The sequence below is a fragment of the Lissotriton vulgaris genome, chromosome 2_1 (genome assembly GCF_964263255.1).
Source record: "Lissotriton vulgaris chromosome 2_1, aLisVul1.2, whole genome shotgun sequence".
NCBI classification, from domain to species: domain Eukaryota; kingdom Metazoa; phylum Chordata; class Amphibia; order Caudata; family Salamandridae; genus Lissotriton; species Lissotriton vulgaris.
The window spans coordinates 2,004,658,362-2,004,673,841 of NC_141687.1; the positions used below are offsets into that span (position 1 = coordinate 2,004,658,362).

A 15,480-nucleotide genomic window follows, 5' to 3' on the forward strand; every position below is an offset into this window, starting at 1 on the left:
GAGGATGTGAAAGGGAATGCAAATGAAACCTGGATTAGAGGAATAAAGTGTAGAACAATAGACGGTCTGAACCCCAAGAGGAACCTGCCCTGGTCCCGGGACCTTGCTGGCTATAGATTTCACTTCTCTGAAGAGAAAAGGAGAAATCCTAAAGTTTTGGGCTATTTGTGATTGCGAATAGACCTGTCTTCACCAAGCTCTCACCACACGTGACGATCGCCAATACAAAGCTACTGTGGACCAAACTCTTCGCGCTACAGCGACTGCCAGCTTCGGTCTACAACATGAGATTTGCACTTTGCGCGACACCATTGACAGCCCGCGGTAACTTCCATAGCGAAGCTCCAGCAATGACCAGCCGATGCCTGACAGAATCTTAATGCTATAGTGATGACTGTCCGCGTTGTCCAGCCTGCTCTTCGTGCTACAATGACAACAATACATGATCGTTTCCCCCTCCATTTACCCTATTGTTCTAAATTGGCATAAGATTCACTTGTGTTCTCACTTTATTACTGTTTAGGTGCTGCATAAACAGGTTTGCTCCCAAAGTTTTTGCCTTCCTTCTGTGTTTTTTCTGACAGTTTATTTTGGCTTTAGGATTCTGGGCACTTTACTACTGCTGATAAGTGCTAAAGTTCATGTGCTCTCTCCTTTAAACTTGGTATGATTGGTCTACACCTGGTTGGCATATTTAATTTACCTGTAAGTCCTTTGTATTGTAGTATCCGATATACTCAGGGCCTGTAAATTGACCTGCGATGCTACTTGTGCCACCCACACAAGCGGCCTTTCAAACCTGTCTCAGGCCTCTGCCATTGCAGGGCCTGCAAGAGCAGTTAAGTGCCACAGTGACTTGGCATTTAAAGTTACTTGCCAAGACTGAAACTCCCCTTTTACTAGATATAGATCACCCCTAAGGTAGTCCTATGGACAGTGTGCTGTGTAGGTAAATGGTAGGACATGTACCTTTGTTGTGTGGCATGTCCTGGTAGAGACAAACAGCCTATTTGGTTTCTCACTGCTGTGAGGCTGCTTCTGTCATAGGTTTGCATTGGGAATTCCCTGATAGGTGTTGAGAGGTAATTTCTGATCTGAAAGGAGTAGTGTTGCCATGTTTGATGTTTGAAATAGTGGTGATAAATCCTGCTTATTGTTGAATGTGGATTTTTCATTACTATTTTAGAAATGCCACTTTTAGAAAGTGGGCTTTTCTGTGTGCTTATGACTGTGCTTTGCAGCCTGACTCCAATCAACGGGGCCTGTTTGTGCATTCACTCTAGACAGTCACAAAGGGAATTGAGGTGGGCCCTGCATATCCTGATGGGTCATCCTGAGCTACAGTGGTGGGAGGAGTAGTCACTGACATCTGAATAGGGTTTGTGCCTGTCCTCTTTCAATGCTGTCTCCATCCTCTTACAATGCTGTCTCCATCCACTGTAGTGTGTCTGGAGCCAGGGATGAGATTGAATGGAGGTGTTCTGCACTTCTAAAGCTTGTTTGAAGTTACCTCCATATCAAAGACATTTTGAGCATAAGTACAGGGGCTCTCACCCCATGTTCTTAGACACTGCATGGGACTTGTTATCAGATGCTGCTGGCTCTACATGCTGCAATAGAGGATTGCAGTGCTGCCAGGAAAACCACCACTTGGACTTTGCTTTGTTGTGCTGACCTGCAAGAAGTTCCTTTTATGCCCCTTGCCCTTCAGTCTAAGGCACAGTGAGCGCTGTTCCTGGCTAATTTTCATTTTGTACCTGTCAAAGCATTGGGAGCGCTGTGTACTACTCCCGGCATCTCCTGCATCAGCGTGTAGTGTGTGCTTCAATTAGCATTTATCTTTAACTGAAAAAGAAACCAGTGAGTGTTGAGCACTGTGCGTGGTGGGCCAGGATCCCCTGCTCTCCCCCTGTTTTCCTTACGCCGTCTGCTCCACAAGAGAGAGGCCGCAGTCGCAGGAAAACTTCAGGGATGAGCAGGAACAGAGAAACTCTACTAATGTCTGGTGGGTGGGGCCTGTCGGCCGGACTGAGATACACAGCCTATCCTTTTCCGGCGGTATGGGGGTTGTGCATCACTACTGGGGGGGAGAGAGTGCAAAACCGAGTTAGAAATTGTAGGGGTGCATCATATTCACGAGTAGTCAGCACCCACATATATAGAGGACTTACTAATTGTGTTCAAATGTAATGTAGGGCTGAGAACCAATGTAGTTGGTATTAGAATTACACTAAGAGCTAATGTGATGTGCTTTAAAAATTAATAATGCTGTTTTAACATGGAGATACCGTTTGCTGTGGAGTATTTCACTAATAAGAGATGTGGTTACAAATCACCGTTGTGCCTTTAGATTCGCTTTATTAAACTCGCAGTTGTAACTTTTAAATGCGGTTGAATGGCTTAGGTAGAGAATTGTATTTTGCATTAAAGATTGAGGTTAAACAACATAAATGTATTGCTTGTGTTAGGATGTTGGCGCACATAAACGTTTAAGAGGCCCATTTCATGGAAAAAGTGTAGGCCTGATTTGAAATGCCTTACTTAGCATTAAATCGTGGAAATGTTTTTGGAGAAAGCTGCTTCAGCTAAAGTCAATTGCAACATTTAGAATTCGTGAGCCGATTCAGATGCAGGACAAAGTAGATAGTGGAGTAGAAGGGCCCATTGTATATGAGAGTTAGGATGCTAGGCTCAGACGTGGAGGAGTAACCGAGGAATTCAAGGAAGCAACTTGAAGCGAAGAAGAGCCTGGGACCCAAGGATGTTTTAACGGACAAGGATAGAGAGGTGCCATAATGGAAAATTCTGGAAACCAACACCTTCTAGAGGGGCGTACCTGAAGGCGTGTTGTTCGCATTGTGGGATTTTGTATTAGGGACAGCACCCCGAGGGTGGAGGTAGAACAGATGGGCTGAGCAGTCAGAGAGAGCGGTTGGTCAGGCAGAGAGCTTAGCTATGACTGAGTAGCCTGTAGATTGAGATTGAAGGAAAGTGAGTGAACTCCTTAAGAGTCACCACTGCTGACACCTTTTTCTGAATGGGATATTGTTAAGTAGGGATGTCATCTAGAGTAGTGTAGGGACAGACTAACCTGAATTTTATTCCTTTTTATAAATGCTTACTAAAACTCAGGTTATAGCAATTCTTGTTAGCCTGATGATTCTTGAATTGGTTCTTGTATTATTTCTGAGTCGTCTGAGATTCTTCCGTAGGATAATGTTTGTATTAGTGCCTATTTACCTTTTGAACCTGTTGCTGAGATGTTTATACATCCAGTTGTTTTTGACTTTATAATACATTTTTGAACTTAGTTCCTAGTCAGTGGTTCTTTGGGGGTACAAGGGGAATTTGTTGAAATTGGCTAATCATTGTTGCCTAGATTTCCTAATTCACTCTATGACAGGTAAAAAGGTCTAGTCGACCGGTGTCCGTGATTCTGGAGAATAGTAAGCAGACTCTAGAAGTAAAATCCCGCCCTTACAGTGGCATCCCCCCCTGGACGGAGCAGTGCTTCAAGGATTATGAGGGATTGTCGTCCCCAAAGACTCCAACCGGCATGTACACCCCATCCCCACCTTACCCGCAAAAGTTGCGCAGAAGCACTAGTCGCCTCCTGGCAGCTTCGAGCATTTCCAAGAGGCACTGTGAGGGCTGTAGAGGAGGCACCGCTGCCCTGTGTTCCTTCACAGGCCGTCCGATCTCTTGAGTGGAAGGCAGAGCTTTGGTGATTCTGCCACATGCTCCCAGCAGTTATTTTGGGGATTCTGGAAGTGGGGGACCAAAGGAGGTCTCCATGCCTGGCCCGTGAGTGTTGTGTACCCCATTTGACATGGGAAATACCTGGGGGCACCTAGTGGGCACAATTGAGCCGTGTGTCCTGAGGTGCCATGATTAAAATGTGCTCTCTCAGCACCAGGGAAACTAATGTAATTTCTGTGGTAGATGTGCAGGTGTTCCTGTCACCAATGTGTTGTGAAAATTAATGTATACTGCCTAATAGGAGCGCAGGAATGCTGTACCTAGGTTTTCACCATGTTTAAGGTGAACCATGTGTTTTAATCATTACCTGCTGCATTTCAGACCTGAATGTCTTGATATGTCATTTTAATCCTAGCACTGATAGGATAGTGCACATTATTTGAGGAATTGCATTTATATGCGCAGTGATTGTGTTTTTATGACATGTGCAATATATAAGTATTTATCTTTTGGCACTAAGTGTGATGTTATGACAATTGCCGAGTTGGCAAAGTGATTATTGGTTTATATTGTTTTGGTCTATGTTTATATGCAACACAGATATGCATTTTGCTGTACTACGGTGTGGAGTCTCTTTTGTGGTGTATTTGTGTCACTGGTGTGTGTGTGTTGTGCAAACATTTTACACATTGCATATGGGATAAGCCTGACTGCTCTGCCAAGCTACCAAGGAGGTGAGCAGGGGTTATCTTGGATGTGTAGCTCCTTTACCCTGACCAGAGTAGAGGGTTCTGCCTGTCTTAGGTGCCAATCAGAAACCCCATTTCTAACAATTGCCTCCAACTTAAGTCTCACTGCTTTTGTGCCGAGCTACCAGAGGGTAAAGCATAGGTTAACTTGGTGACTTTGGTGGTTCACTCTGACAGGGATTGGGATCATTGCTTGAGAAGGGGAAAAAAGAGAAAAAAAGAGGTAATAACAAGTATTTTGCCTCGTTGCGCCTCCTTACGCTTCCCCTGTGGAGGTGTAAGATGCGGACACATTACCAGGTTTATAAAATGTCGTATATCTGGGAGTGCGGCGGAATCCATGGGTTTTGTGTGGGAACACCCACAGCGACACCCATGGCATGCAGCTGTTACACAAAGTAATGCATGAAAAGGGGCTGTATCTACAAGAGCATGATAAACCACGCAGGGTGCCTTTGTTTGGCCTTGTAAATATGGGCCAGTGCATTGCGCCGCCCGTGGTTCAAAAATAGTAATACACCGGTGGCGCAAGGGGCTTGTAAATAAGCCCTTGGGTTGGTATCCTGAGATTGATTTGTAGGAGCAGCTCAAGTACAGTGAAAAGTAGTATTGGCAACTGGTGACCCCAAATAACGCACTTTTATGCACAGACAAAATGAGAGTATACATTAGAATAAAAAAAGACAAAGTAATCTGCCAGAGCCTGTCATCTCGCTTTGTCTTTTATAAATAAATCCAAATTTTGAAACAATTTCATTTTTGCATATCTTTTGTATTTGTCTTAAAAAACATTTCCTAACAAGTATTTCTGAAATGTATACTTGTTTCTGTACTTTTTTGTACTGTGTTCAAATCGTAGAAACCGCAAAAAATTGGGTCCCTGGTTTCCAACAGTCATTCATCAGGAGTTCCAAAATTTCAAACGGTTAAGAACTGCTTCTTTAGACCAATGGCAAAATCATCTTTAACAACCATTGTTTTTAGGACTTTAGGAATAGTAACAACATGCTGTGTCATTCAAAAGCTACTACTGAAGGACTGGCAATACTGAAAGTAAGAAGGTGCATGCACAACACATATGCAACACTTAAATACTTGTTCTAAGTGGTAGTGATGTGGGCCTATATAAAAGGTGAATGAGTAAGTAGGTCTTCCAGGCTGCAACTATTTGTACGCATTGATGATAAATGCAAAAGGACCATGTCAATTTTGGAATAACGAAATGCTCTTCTAATACTTCCTGCATGCTTAACAATGTAAAGACACATGGTCAACGTAAGGATGTCCTAAGCACAATTGTGGTTACCTCTTGGCTTGTAACATGGTACTGCAACTATACACTCTTCTTTTATATGTGGCTTCAATTGTGGGTTGCACCCACCAGTATGTTGTCCGCGATGATCATTGCACAGTACAACCCTGTACCGCAAGCCACGGCCACATGTCACTGTGCACTAAAAGAAAACAATATACATTAAAGATTAGCTATGTACAAAGTGAGGCAAATACAATATTCGCAAGTTAAAAAATGCTGGTGTGAGCACATAGTCCTTTTTATCAATCTCACTTGTTTTCATTCTGTACACACTGCTCTCTCACCAATGTTATTATCACCACAAATATCACCCACACCAATACCCCCATCACCAGCGTTGTCAGTACCACCAACAATGCCCTCAATACCAATGCAACCATCAATACCACTATTTATACCAAAGACACCATCAATAGCAGCAAACCCGAACCACTGCCTCCCATTCCATGCACCCACCAGACACCTTCGCTGCACCCTTCTGACCCTTGCCACAGTCCCTCGGATCCGCAAGACCACGACCGGAGGAAGAACCTTTTCCTGCCTCGCTGCCAGAACCTGGAACACCCTGCTTCTTCAACTCACCCCATCCCCGTCGCTGACTCAATTCAAGAAGGATCTCAAGATCTGGCTCTTCAACTGAACCTCAGCGCCCAGTCAGACCTGCAGTCCCCCCAGAACCTTGAGACCCTCAGAAGCAGTCGTACTTAAGAAATATTGATTGATCAATACCACTGCAAGTACTATTGCCACAAATACCACCACTACCAAAACCTTAATCAATACCACCACCAGTTATACAACCACCAAATCTTCTAATGTCACATTACCTCCACTACTAATATCACCACAGCTAATAACACATCACATCACAATATCAATAAGCCCATAAGCACCAATGCCACGCCTCCTCCAATACCACCATCAATATCACACCACTGATACTACCAGTACTACGACTAAAACCAGTTCCACCAACAGCAGCACTGCTTGTGTCATCACCATCAATACTACTTTTATGAATGCCACCATCAATACCATCCTCACTAATACCACCACTACTTCCAATAGTACTCTTACATCAATACTACACCACCACTAATAGAACTAATAAATACCAACACCAATACCATCTACACAAGTATCACCACTACCAAAAGTACCTCTACCAACAGCAGCAGCTTCACTATCAATACTACAAACAATACCACCAACACCACTTAAACCACCATCAATACCACGAACAATAATACGAAGACCACCACTCGTACCAACAATATAGCACAATCACCTCACAAATACTTCCACCCCGAACACTGCCGTGTATTGGCAAAGGCAATCAGTTAATGATACGTTTGATACATATTTCCTTAAAATGCATAGCCAAAGACCCCATAAAGGAATATAAATGATGGCTGCCCTTCGAAGGTGCAAAACAAAATCAGTCGATTGTTTAATTGAGAATGTTATAAAGAGCATGCCTTGGACGACCAGCTATGCTAGAAAGACAATTTTAGAGTCTGGACATTTTGGTGCAATGAAAACAAACTGTTTTTTATCTCTGCAAGAAATCCCATTTGCGAATTGTGAACTGTGTAAACTCTTCATTATCTTATTTATGCACCTCGGCTGGTGACTGAGGCAGGCTTTGTCTCCTCAAGTTCATGTATGTCTCTAGAATTGAGAAGCACTCGCTGTATCAGAGACTGACTTTGCATAATTGACATTGGCTGCCATGTGCCTGGATTTACATATTTTAGTTAGCCATTTGCTGATATCTGAGTGTAATCCTTCTGGTAGTCGTGTGGAGTGGACCTTTGCTCCAAGGAAGCGTGTGGACTGTTGTGCCCTGTTTGTTGCAGAGGAGTCATCTAGCGCCTCGCCGGACCCGCTTCGCGGGTCCCGCAGCGCGTGTGTCCTTCCTGATCTGGGACTGAGACTCTGGACTTTGGCTGAGGAACGCGGTGCAGGCTAGTGAGTCGGCGGGGCTGCGAGCTTCTTGGCAGGGACTCCAGCGCCCAGGAATCCCTGCGCGCCCAATTGGTTACACCTGGGCTGCTCTCCCCGCTGGCCACGCCCCCCACCAACGAAGCAAAACCGGACCTGCCTTGCCGTTACCTGGGATCCTTCTGGGAGTCGTGTGGAGTGGACCTTTGCTCCAAGGAAGCGTGTGGACTGTTGTGCCCTGTTTGTTGCAGAGGAGTCATCTAGCGCCTCGCTGGACCCGCTTCGCGGGTCCCGCAGCGCGTGTGTCCTTCCTGATCTGGGACTGAGACTCTGGACTTTGGCTGAGGAACGCGGTGCAGGCTAGTGAGTCGGCGGGGCTGCGAGCTTCTTGGCAGGGACTCCAGCGCCCAGGAATCCCTGCGCGCCCAATTGGTTACACCTGGGCTGCTCTCCCCGCTGGCCACGCCCTCCGCCAATCAACCTATCACGAGGTAGTATAGTGTATAATAGTATACAGGGAATCCGCTTCGCGGGAGCGGGCCGGGAGAAGCCCGGGACAAGGGCGGGACCGTCTAAGGCCGTCATAGGCCGGAGTAGGCTGGGCTGGGCCTACCCTCTTGGGTCGTGTCCTCGACCCCTGGACTCATTTCACTGGTAGAGTCCCCAGCCGAGTATAACTCATTACGAATACCATGCCGTCCCCGGCAAGGGAGAGTACCCCATTGAAACCGGGAGGAGCTAAAAATAGGACTCTAGAGAATTATTTCTCCCGGGCAGTGGGGGAGGGGGACAAAGAGTGTAACCTGTCCAGGCTAAGGGCAGAACGGAGACGCTCAATAGACAACTTGAAAAATACCCCCCTTGGAGATCAACTCATTACGCCCAGAGAGGAGTTGTCCCGAATTGATGATGTCCCACTACTGCTGAGGGATTGCACTAACATTTCACCAGCTGCAGTCATGAGTATAGCTCCAGCCATCAGTCCTAGCCCCACCAGGGTGACCATTGATTTAATTTCCCAACCTCCCCCAGCCCCCAAGACCAGGAAGGGTAAATCTAAGCCAGTCACCACACAAGTAGCCCTTGGACCGCCTCCAAATAAACGCAGGAGGAAATCGAAGGGAGTTCAAGGAAGGAACAAACCCAAGGTTCCCCACTCGGACTTTGGGAGGTTTTCAAAAATCCCCGTATTAGTAGAGAAACCATCGGCTGATTCACATCCCAAACCCATTGCTCATGAGGATTCAGCTCCTGCCATGATAAAAGATACAGGAGCTAGTATTGCTAATATTCCCTTGTCTGTTGTCCCGCTTGGAAACCTAGAATTTTTGCTAAGGTCCCTACTATTACCGATCAGCGAAAGTATAAAAAAGATCGAGATCAGACTAACCATCCTGGAGGCCACATTAGGTAGTCTGAAAACTCCAGCTGGTCGACAGGGTAAGCAACCAGATTCCATTCCCCCCACTGTAGCCCCTCAACAATCGGCAAATATTGCTGTAAACCCTGTCCCTCCACAAGCCGCGAATGCGGCAGCCCCACAACAACCCCTAAATCCGAAGCCTGCATCATCTGAGCCCCTTAATGCCAACATGCCCAACCCTCCGCCAGGACCGGTACCCCCGGCACAGCCGGCAGATAATACCACCCCGACCCCTCTAATGAAGCTCACCCTGAGACCACGTAGACCTAATCTACCCCCAGAGACTAACGCCCTCACTGTAGTCATGGCGGGTGTTCCCCCACTCGAGGAAGGGGAAACTGAGGATTTCTGTGCCCTGAAAAGTAGGGTAATTAAGTGGTTAAACAAAAACAGACCCCTCCCGACACATTTCAATAATGAAATTATAATGGTAAGAAGAGTACCATGGGTGGGTAGAACACAAAAATCCATTATAGGGGATTGTATACTGGTGAGTTTTAGGGATACAGGAACGGTGTCCTATATATGTCAAGGGAAAAATAGATCTAGGGAATCTACCATCCAAACCCTCCATGTGTCGTTCTTTTTTCCCATTGCCCCAGTCCCATTCCAGCCACCCCAAACTCATGACAGCTGGGAGAGGGTTGGTAGGAGGGGGAGACACCAGGTTTTTAACCCTAGACCGATATTTGGCCGACCAGAACAACCCTTTTACACCTATAACCGGTTCAATTGCCTGAATGGCCTAGAGGGGGTCGATTGACAAATAGATATTGTCCCCCAGGGTTGTACTGAAAAGGGCGCTCCAGTAGAGGTGTTGGAGGAGCAAAGCCCTAAGGCTCAGCAAACCTTAGTGACTGATGTGGGGGAACTTAAGTTTGCTGCACCTAGGGCAATAGTCACAGATAGTACAGGAGGGGGACAAGGGCGGGCAACACAAGGCTCAATGAGGGAAATAAGTCCAAGGGTACATGGGGGTGCTGAACAGAGTGTAGAGGGTGTGAGACTCATCTCTTGGAACGTAGCAGGTATAGCGGGCAAATTCAACAACAAGGAATGGGTTGATTTCATCAGAAAATTTCATATCATATGTGTACAGGAGACATGGGCTGTGGAAAATAATTACCACCTGCAGGGGTACAAGTGCTTTTTTGTTCCCGCCCGAAAATCCAGCTCAGGGAGAGCAATGGGCGGTTTGTCCCTCTATGTAGATCTAGACCTCCCGGGCACCTGGTCCTTCCCAGACTGGACCTCATATGGGATCCAGGCAGTTCGGTTCCATGGAAAGGGGTTAAGATTCTCTGTCTTTAACATCTATAACACTGAATTGGCAAATAACCATACCCCGGTATTAACTGAACTCGATCATAGGTTAGGACAAGAAATCACATTCCAGAATAAAGGCCCGTATCACGGGCTGCTCGTGGTGGGGGACTTTAATTGTCACCTCTGCCCGGCACTAGTCAAAGCAAATACAGATTGGGCACAATGCCCAATTGAGAAGGGGCCGCATTTTTCTCACTCGCCTACGGGGTCGGCTCTTAGGTTGCTTCGGCTTAAGTACGACCTAGAGCATACCATTAATATGATAGACCCACAGTCGGATGGTACACTCCCACCAACTTTTAAGGGCAGGGGCTGTTCATCTATCATAGATTATATCCTGGTTTCGAGATCCCTGGTTAACAAAGTAATCAGTGTAGGGATAGACTGGAACAGCTTCAGTGACCATAACCCGCTTGTCTTAACGCTGTTGTATAGGGCGGGTACTGGATCCAATGTCCATCGCTTAATTGAGGAGAGGGTTACCGACCAAGGCAGGAGATTGAAATGGTCCAAAATAGATGGGGCAAAGTTCTATAAAAACTTGAGTGATAAGGGTTTGCTGGCCATAAATGACTGTTTGGATCTGGAAGTCCAGGGACCAAGGTTACTAGAAGCGTTCGACCATATTGCTAACCTGATCGATGGACTACTAAGGTCCAGTGTGCCCGCACGTAACCTGGTCAATCCCCGGTGGTTTGATAAAGATTGTTCTAAGGCACTGAGGGAATTGAAATGCTCTCTTAAGTCAAAACCACGGGATCCACAAAAAATTAGGGCGTGTAGAGAAAAATATAAAAAAGAGACCAAAAGGAGGAAATTCACCTTGCAGGCAGAAGCATGGGCAGATCTGAGAGAGGCAGGGGAAAGAAAGGACCTAGCGGGGTTTTGGAGAATCATTAATAAACCGACATTTCAAGAAAATGATTCTCCGGAGATTGGAGCCAACATCCTCCCGGAGCAGTGGGTTACCCACTTTAGGAGTTTGTATAACCATGAGCCGGGCACCCAGGCAGAGCCATCAGTAACCCCATGTCAGGGTCCCCCGGTAGTATTTACTCTTAAGAAGATCAAGGCAGGGATGGAGAGTCTAACTAAGAACAAAGCTCCGGGCCCGGATGGAATCCCCCCTGACCTGTTTCTTAGTAATATAGAACTATGGGCCCCACTGATGACTAGGGTCTTAAACACTGCTATCACCTGCGGTCTCCCCCATCATGGTCCAAAGCGATTATTGTACCAATCTTCAAAAAGGGCAACAAGGACGATCCCAAGTGCTATCGGCCTATTTCCCTGATTGACGTCTCGGCTAAACTTTTGGGAAGGGCAATTCTGAACAGACTGTCCGAGTGGACCGAAGAGAACAACATCTTCTCGGACACTCAATATGGGTTCAGGTCAGGGAGGTCCACTAGTGACCAATGCCTGAACCTATATATGCTGACTGCCAAATATACTCTGGCCAGTGATGAACCCATTTATATGGGATTTATGGACCTGGCAGCAGCATTCAATCACGTCAATAGAGGGAAGTTGTGGGACATGATGTCAGGCATGGGGATCGAGAGTGGTTTAATCGCGATACTGAGAGAGCTGCATAGTGACACCACGGCCAAGGTTAGATTTAACAGGGAGGGTGGATTGTCTGACTCTTTTCCATGTAAAAGTGGAGTCAGACAAGGTTGTATTCTTGCCCCTTTTTTGTTCTCCCTGTATATTAACAATCTGGAGCAGTTTCTTTTGGGCTTAAAGGCAGACTCCCCAAGGGTCGGGACGCGGCATATCCCTGTCCTGCTTTATGCAGATGACGCGGTCCTGCTTGCACGCACACCCCGAAGCCTACAAACTCTGATAGATGGGTTTGTCAAGTTCATGAGTAACCTGGACTTATCTGTCAACCTAGGCAAATCATACGTGCTCCTGGCAGGCAAAAAACCTTCCTCTAAATTCTCTTACACAATAGGCACCCATTGTTTAGAGGAGGTTGAAACGTTCTCCTATCTTGGAGTAACCTTTGATGACACTCTTCAATTCAACTCCTTGGTGGTAGAACGTTGTAGCAAAATGATTGCCTCTAATGGGGCAATAGCTGGATATGGCAGGAGGCTGGGCAGATGGAGTCCGGAACAGGTGATGAACTTGTACGGCTCCATAACATGCTCCAAAGTAAGCTACGGGGCAGAAGTCTGGGGCTTTGTGAACACCACTAGAATTGAACAGGAAGAAAACAGACACCTGAAATCTATCCTGAGGGTACCACCCAGTACTGCTGGATTCATAGCTCACAGGGAGCTAGGGAGGCCATACCTGGTCGATTTGTTAAAACTTAGGCCAATTGTGGCCTGGCTAAAAATCTGGGTAAATCCAGATGCGCATTTAAGCAGAGAAATTCTATTGGACTGCTTAGGTAGGACTCACTGCATGCGCATCCCCTGGCTTAAATATGTGAGAAACACCCTTGAGGATCTAGGGTTTGGAAACCTCTTCAAGAACCCCACAACCATTACAGCACAGCACAAGAAACAAGTAGGGGAAATTTTCCTAGAGCAGAAAACCCAATGTCGAGCTGAGGCTGAAGGAGAGAAAAAGTCTGTGAGGGCTTATAATCTGGTGAAGAGTGTGGAGGGTATGGAGCCCTATCTGTATCTTGTGCATAATACACAGGATAGATTTCTTATGTGTTGTCTTAGATTGAACTTACTTCCCTTTATGTTGGCTTCACCAGCTGGTTTCACCACGTCAATTGAGCAGAAGGGACCCTGCGGCTGCGACAATCGGTCTCCGCAGGACTCCCTTCATTTTATCTTGCTTTGTCCCTATTTTTCTATGCCCAGGCGCAGATTCCTAGTAAATATTCTAAAAAAAGCCCAACTGAAACACGCCAGGGATGCACTAGTCTATCTGCAAAAAGCTTCTGACCCGCTAACCTTGTGCTGCGTTATGAACTTTATCAAGGTTGCGGTCCGACTAAGGATGACAAGGGGAGAGGAATGAAAGTCCTGGGACTTTCTATTTTAAAACTCACTGCCCTGTATGTTGGTATTTTTATTGTATTATCTATGTACAAGGATCTAGATTAATATTTAATGCTTTTTTATCTATGTATATGTATGTGTGCTTTTATGGTGTTTTTTAACTACCGAATAAAGATTCTTGAAATGAAATGAGTGTAATCTACAGGGCATGAATGAATTTTAATCTAGAAAAGACCAACCCATTCTTTTGTCCAATCCTAGTCATTAAATGGAGTACCATAAGTGGGTAATAACATTGATTATGTAAGGCACTTGGATGTGAAAGAAGCTGAGTAAAAGTTCAGCACTGATTATAATTATTAGGATTATCATAAAAGTAAAATGACTAATGCGCAGCTAGCGAAAATATCTGCCAAGCACTATGTGGTTTATAAAATATGGAAAAAGAGAAATTATATATTGTCCTTAATGGCCTTAGTATGAATAAGCATGTGAAATCCAATTGAAGTATGTTTTTAAAATCATTCCAACTCTTGTGCAGAGCAAATTTTAGAAGGGAAATATACATTGATATAAAGCTCTTGACTCGAAATTCACATCGCTAAGTTGTGTTTCCAAAAGCATGTATTATAAAATGCCTACAATTGCTACTTTACTTATCATTTGTATTTCCTTATTCTCTTGACTGACACAAATGATTATTTAGAGCCAATTAAATACAAAGAGTTCTTTTTGAAGTTCTTGTTAAGGCTTGTTAAAGTATAAGGAACCACAAATGTATTGTTCTTTAAGGGGTCTGCAGTATGCGGCTGGGTTTAGGCACTTGGAAGTGTCTATGTCTTCTGAGTCACAAAACGGTTTCCACATGAAAGTGAATGTTTTCTAACTTTCGATAACCCCTGCTGTATGTTTTATGAGCTTAGCAGCCTCGAACCAAATCCCAAGACATGCTGCTGAAAACAGGGCGAAGACATACTGAGGAAAAACCAGCATTGTAGACATAAAGGTCTCTTCCACCTATAAGCAGGCTACACTTGGCCCATAAATCCTACTTTAATCTTGAACATAGAGGCAAGAGGCGGAATAGCTTCTTTCTTGCATCAGTCTACTCGTGGGGCCGGACTTGCCTGCAAGGGCTGGTAGTCTGCAAACTCTCAAACACAGAATCCCAATAAACTGCCTCCATAGCACATTGCACATCATCAACAAAGAAGCCTTACAAATCATTGATATTGCAGTCCATCTAAAGTTCCTTCAGAATACAGGGATGAAGCATCGGTGTGGGGACAATGCAATCGTTGAAGGCTTTATAACAGCTTTTTACTTGTCTGAGCTTTTTTATCCCCACCACCACTCAATTAGAGAACTCTTGCAAGTCTTAGCCATGACTATCAAATCTGATTCTGCTGCCTTTTCCCAGTGGTGGGACTGAAGATCCATTTAACCAGCAAAAGAAAACACCTTCAAGAGAACCCATTCAAAACTTTCATTGACCTTACACTCAGCATTGACTAATGACCTTACACCCAGCATTGACTAATGAGTGCCTCCTTCCCCTATCTGGAGTTTTTGCAGGACATTGGCTATATCTAGAGAACCCCGCCAGTCTTGCTCCGGCAGCTCTCTTCACAGAAGTTAAGTTTGGTGAGCAGGTAGCACATTGAAAGCAGCAACTTGGTAAACTTGTTTTGGTCAGAGGGAACAAACTCTAAATTGAACAAAAAGTAAATGGCCCTGGCACATGGATGGCCGACATTTATAATTTTCACTGATAATTTCTGCCAGGCCTTACATGGCGGAGAAGAGAAGGGAAAATGAATGATGGTATTCCCGCTCTTAATTTGACCTAGTGATCCTATTACAGATGGGCCCCTTAGTTAGATGTCACTGGTGGCAAAGCCAGTGGAGGCTAAACTGACGGTAACACAGCTATCCTCTTCCCACCAATCCCTAAATAAGGCCAGTTGTCATTTGGTGAAGTTTTCACATCCATTTCTGGCTTACAAATAAGGTCACACTTTAAACATTTCTTCTCTATGGTCCACTACTCTA

At 45.3% G+C, this 15,480-nt stretch overlaps 1 protein-coding gene across 1 annotated transcript in view; it reads right to left on the reverse strand.

Annotated features, from left to right (window-relative positions):
- The window catches only part of ADAMTSL3 (ADAMTS like 3), a 2,358,716-nt gene that overhangs the window by 651,619 nt on the left and 1,691,617 nt on the right, over nt 1–15,480 (reverse strand). Inside the window, exon 14 of the mRNA XM_086958228.1 lies at nt 5,755–5,902. Within this exon, the coding sequence (XP_086814354.1) occupies nt 5,755–5,902 (148 nt within the window). The remainder of the gene's footprint in view (nt 1–5,754; nt 5,903–15,480) is intronic.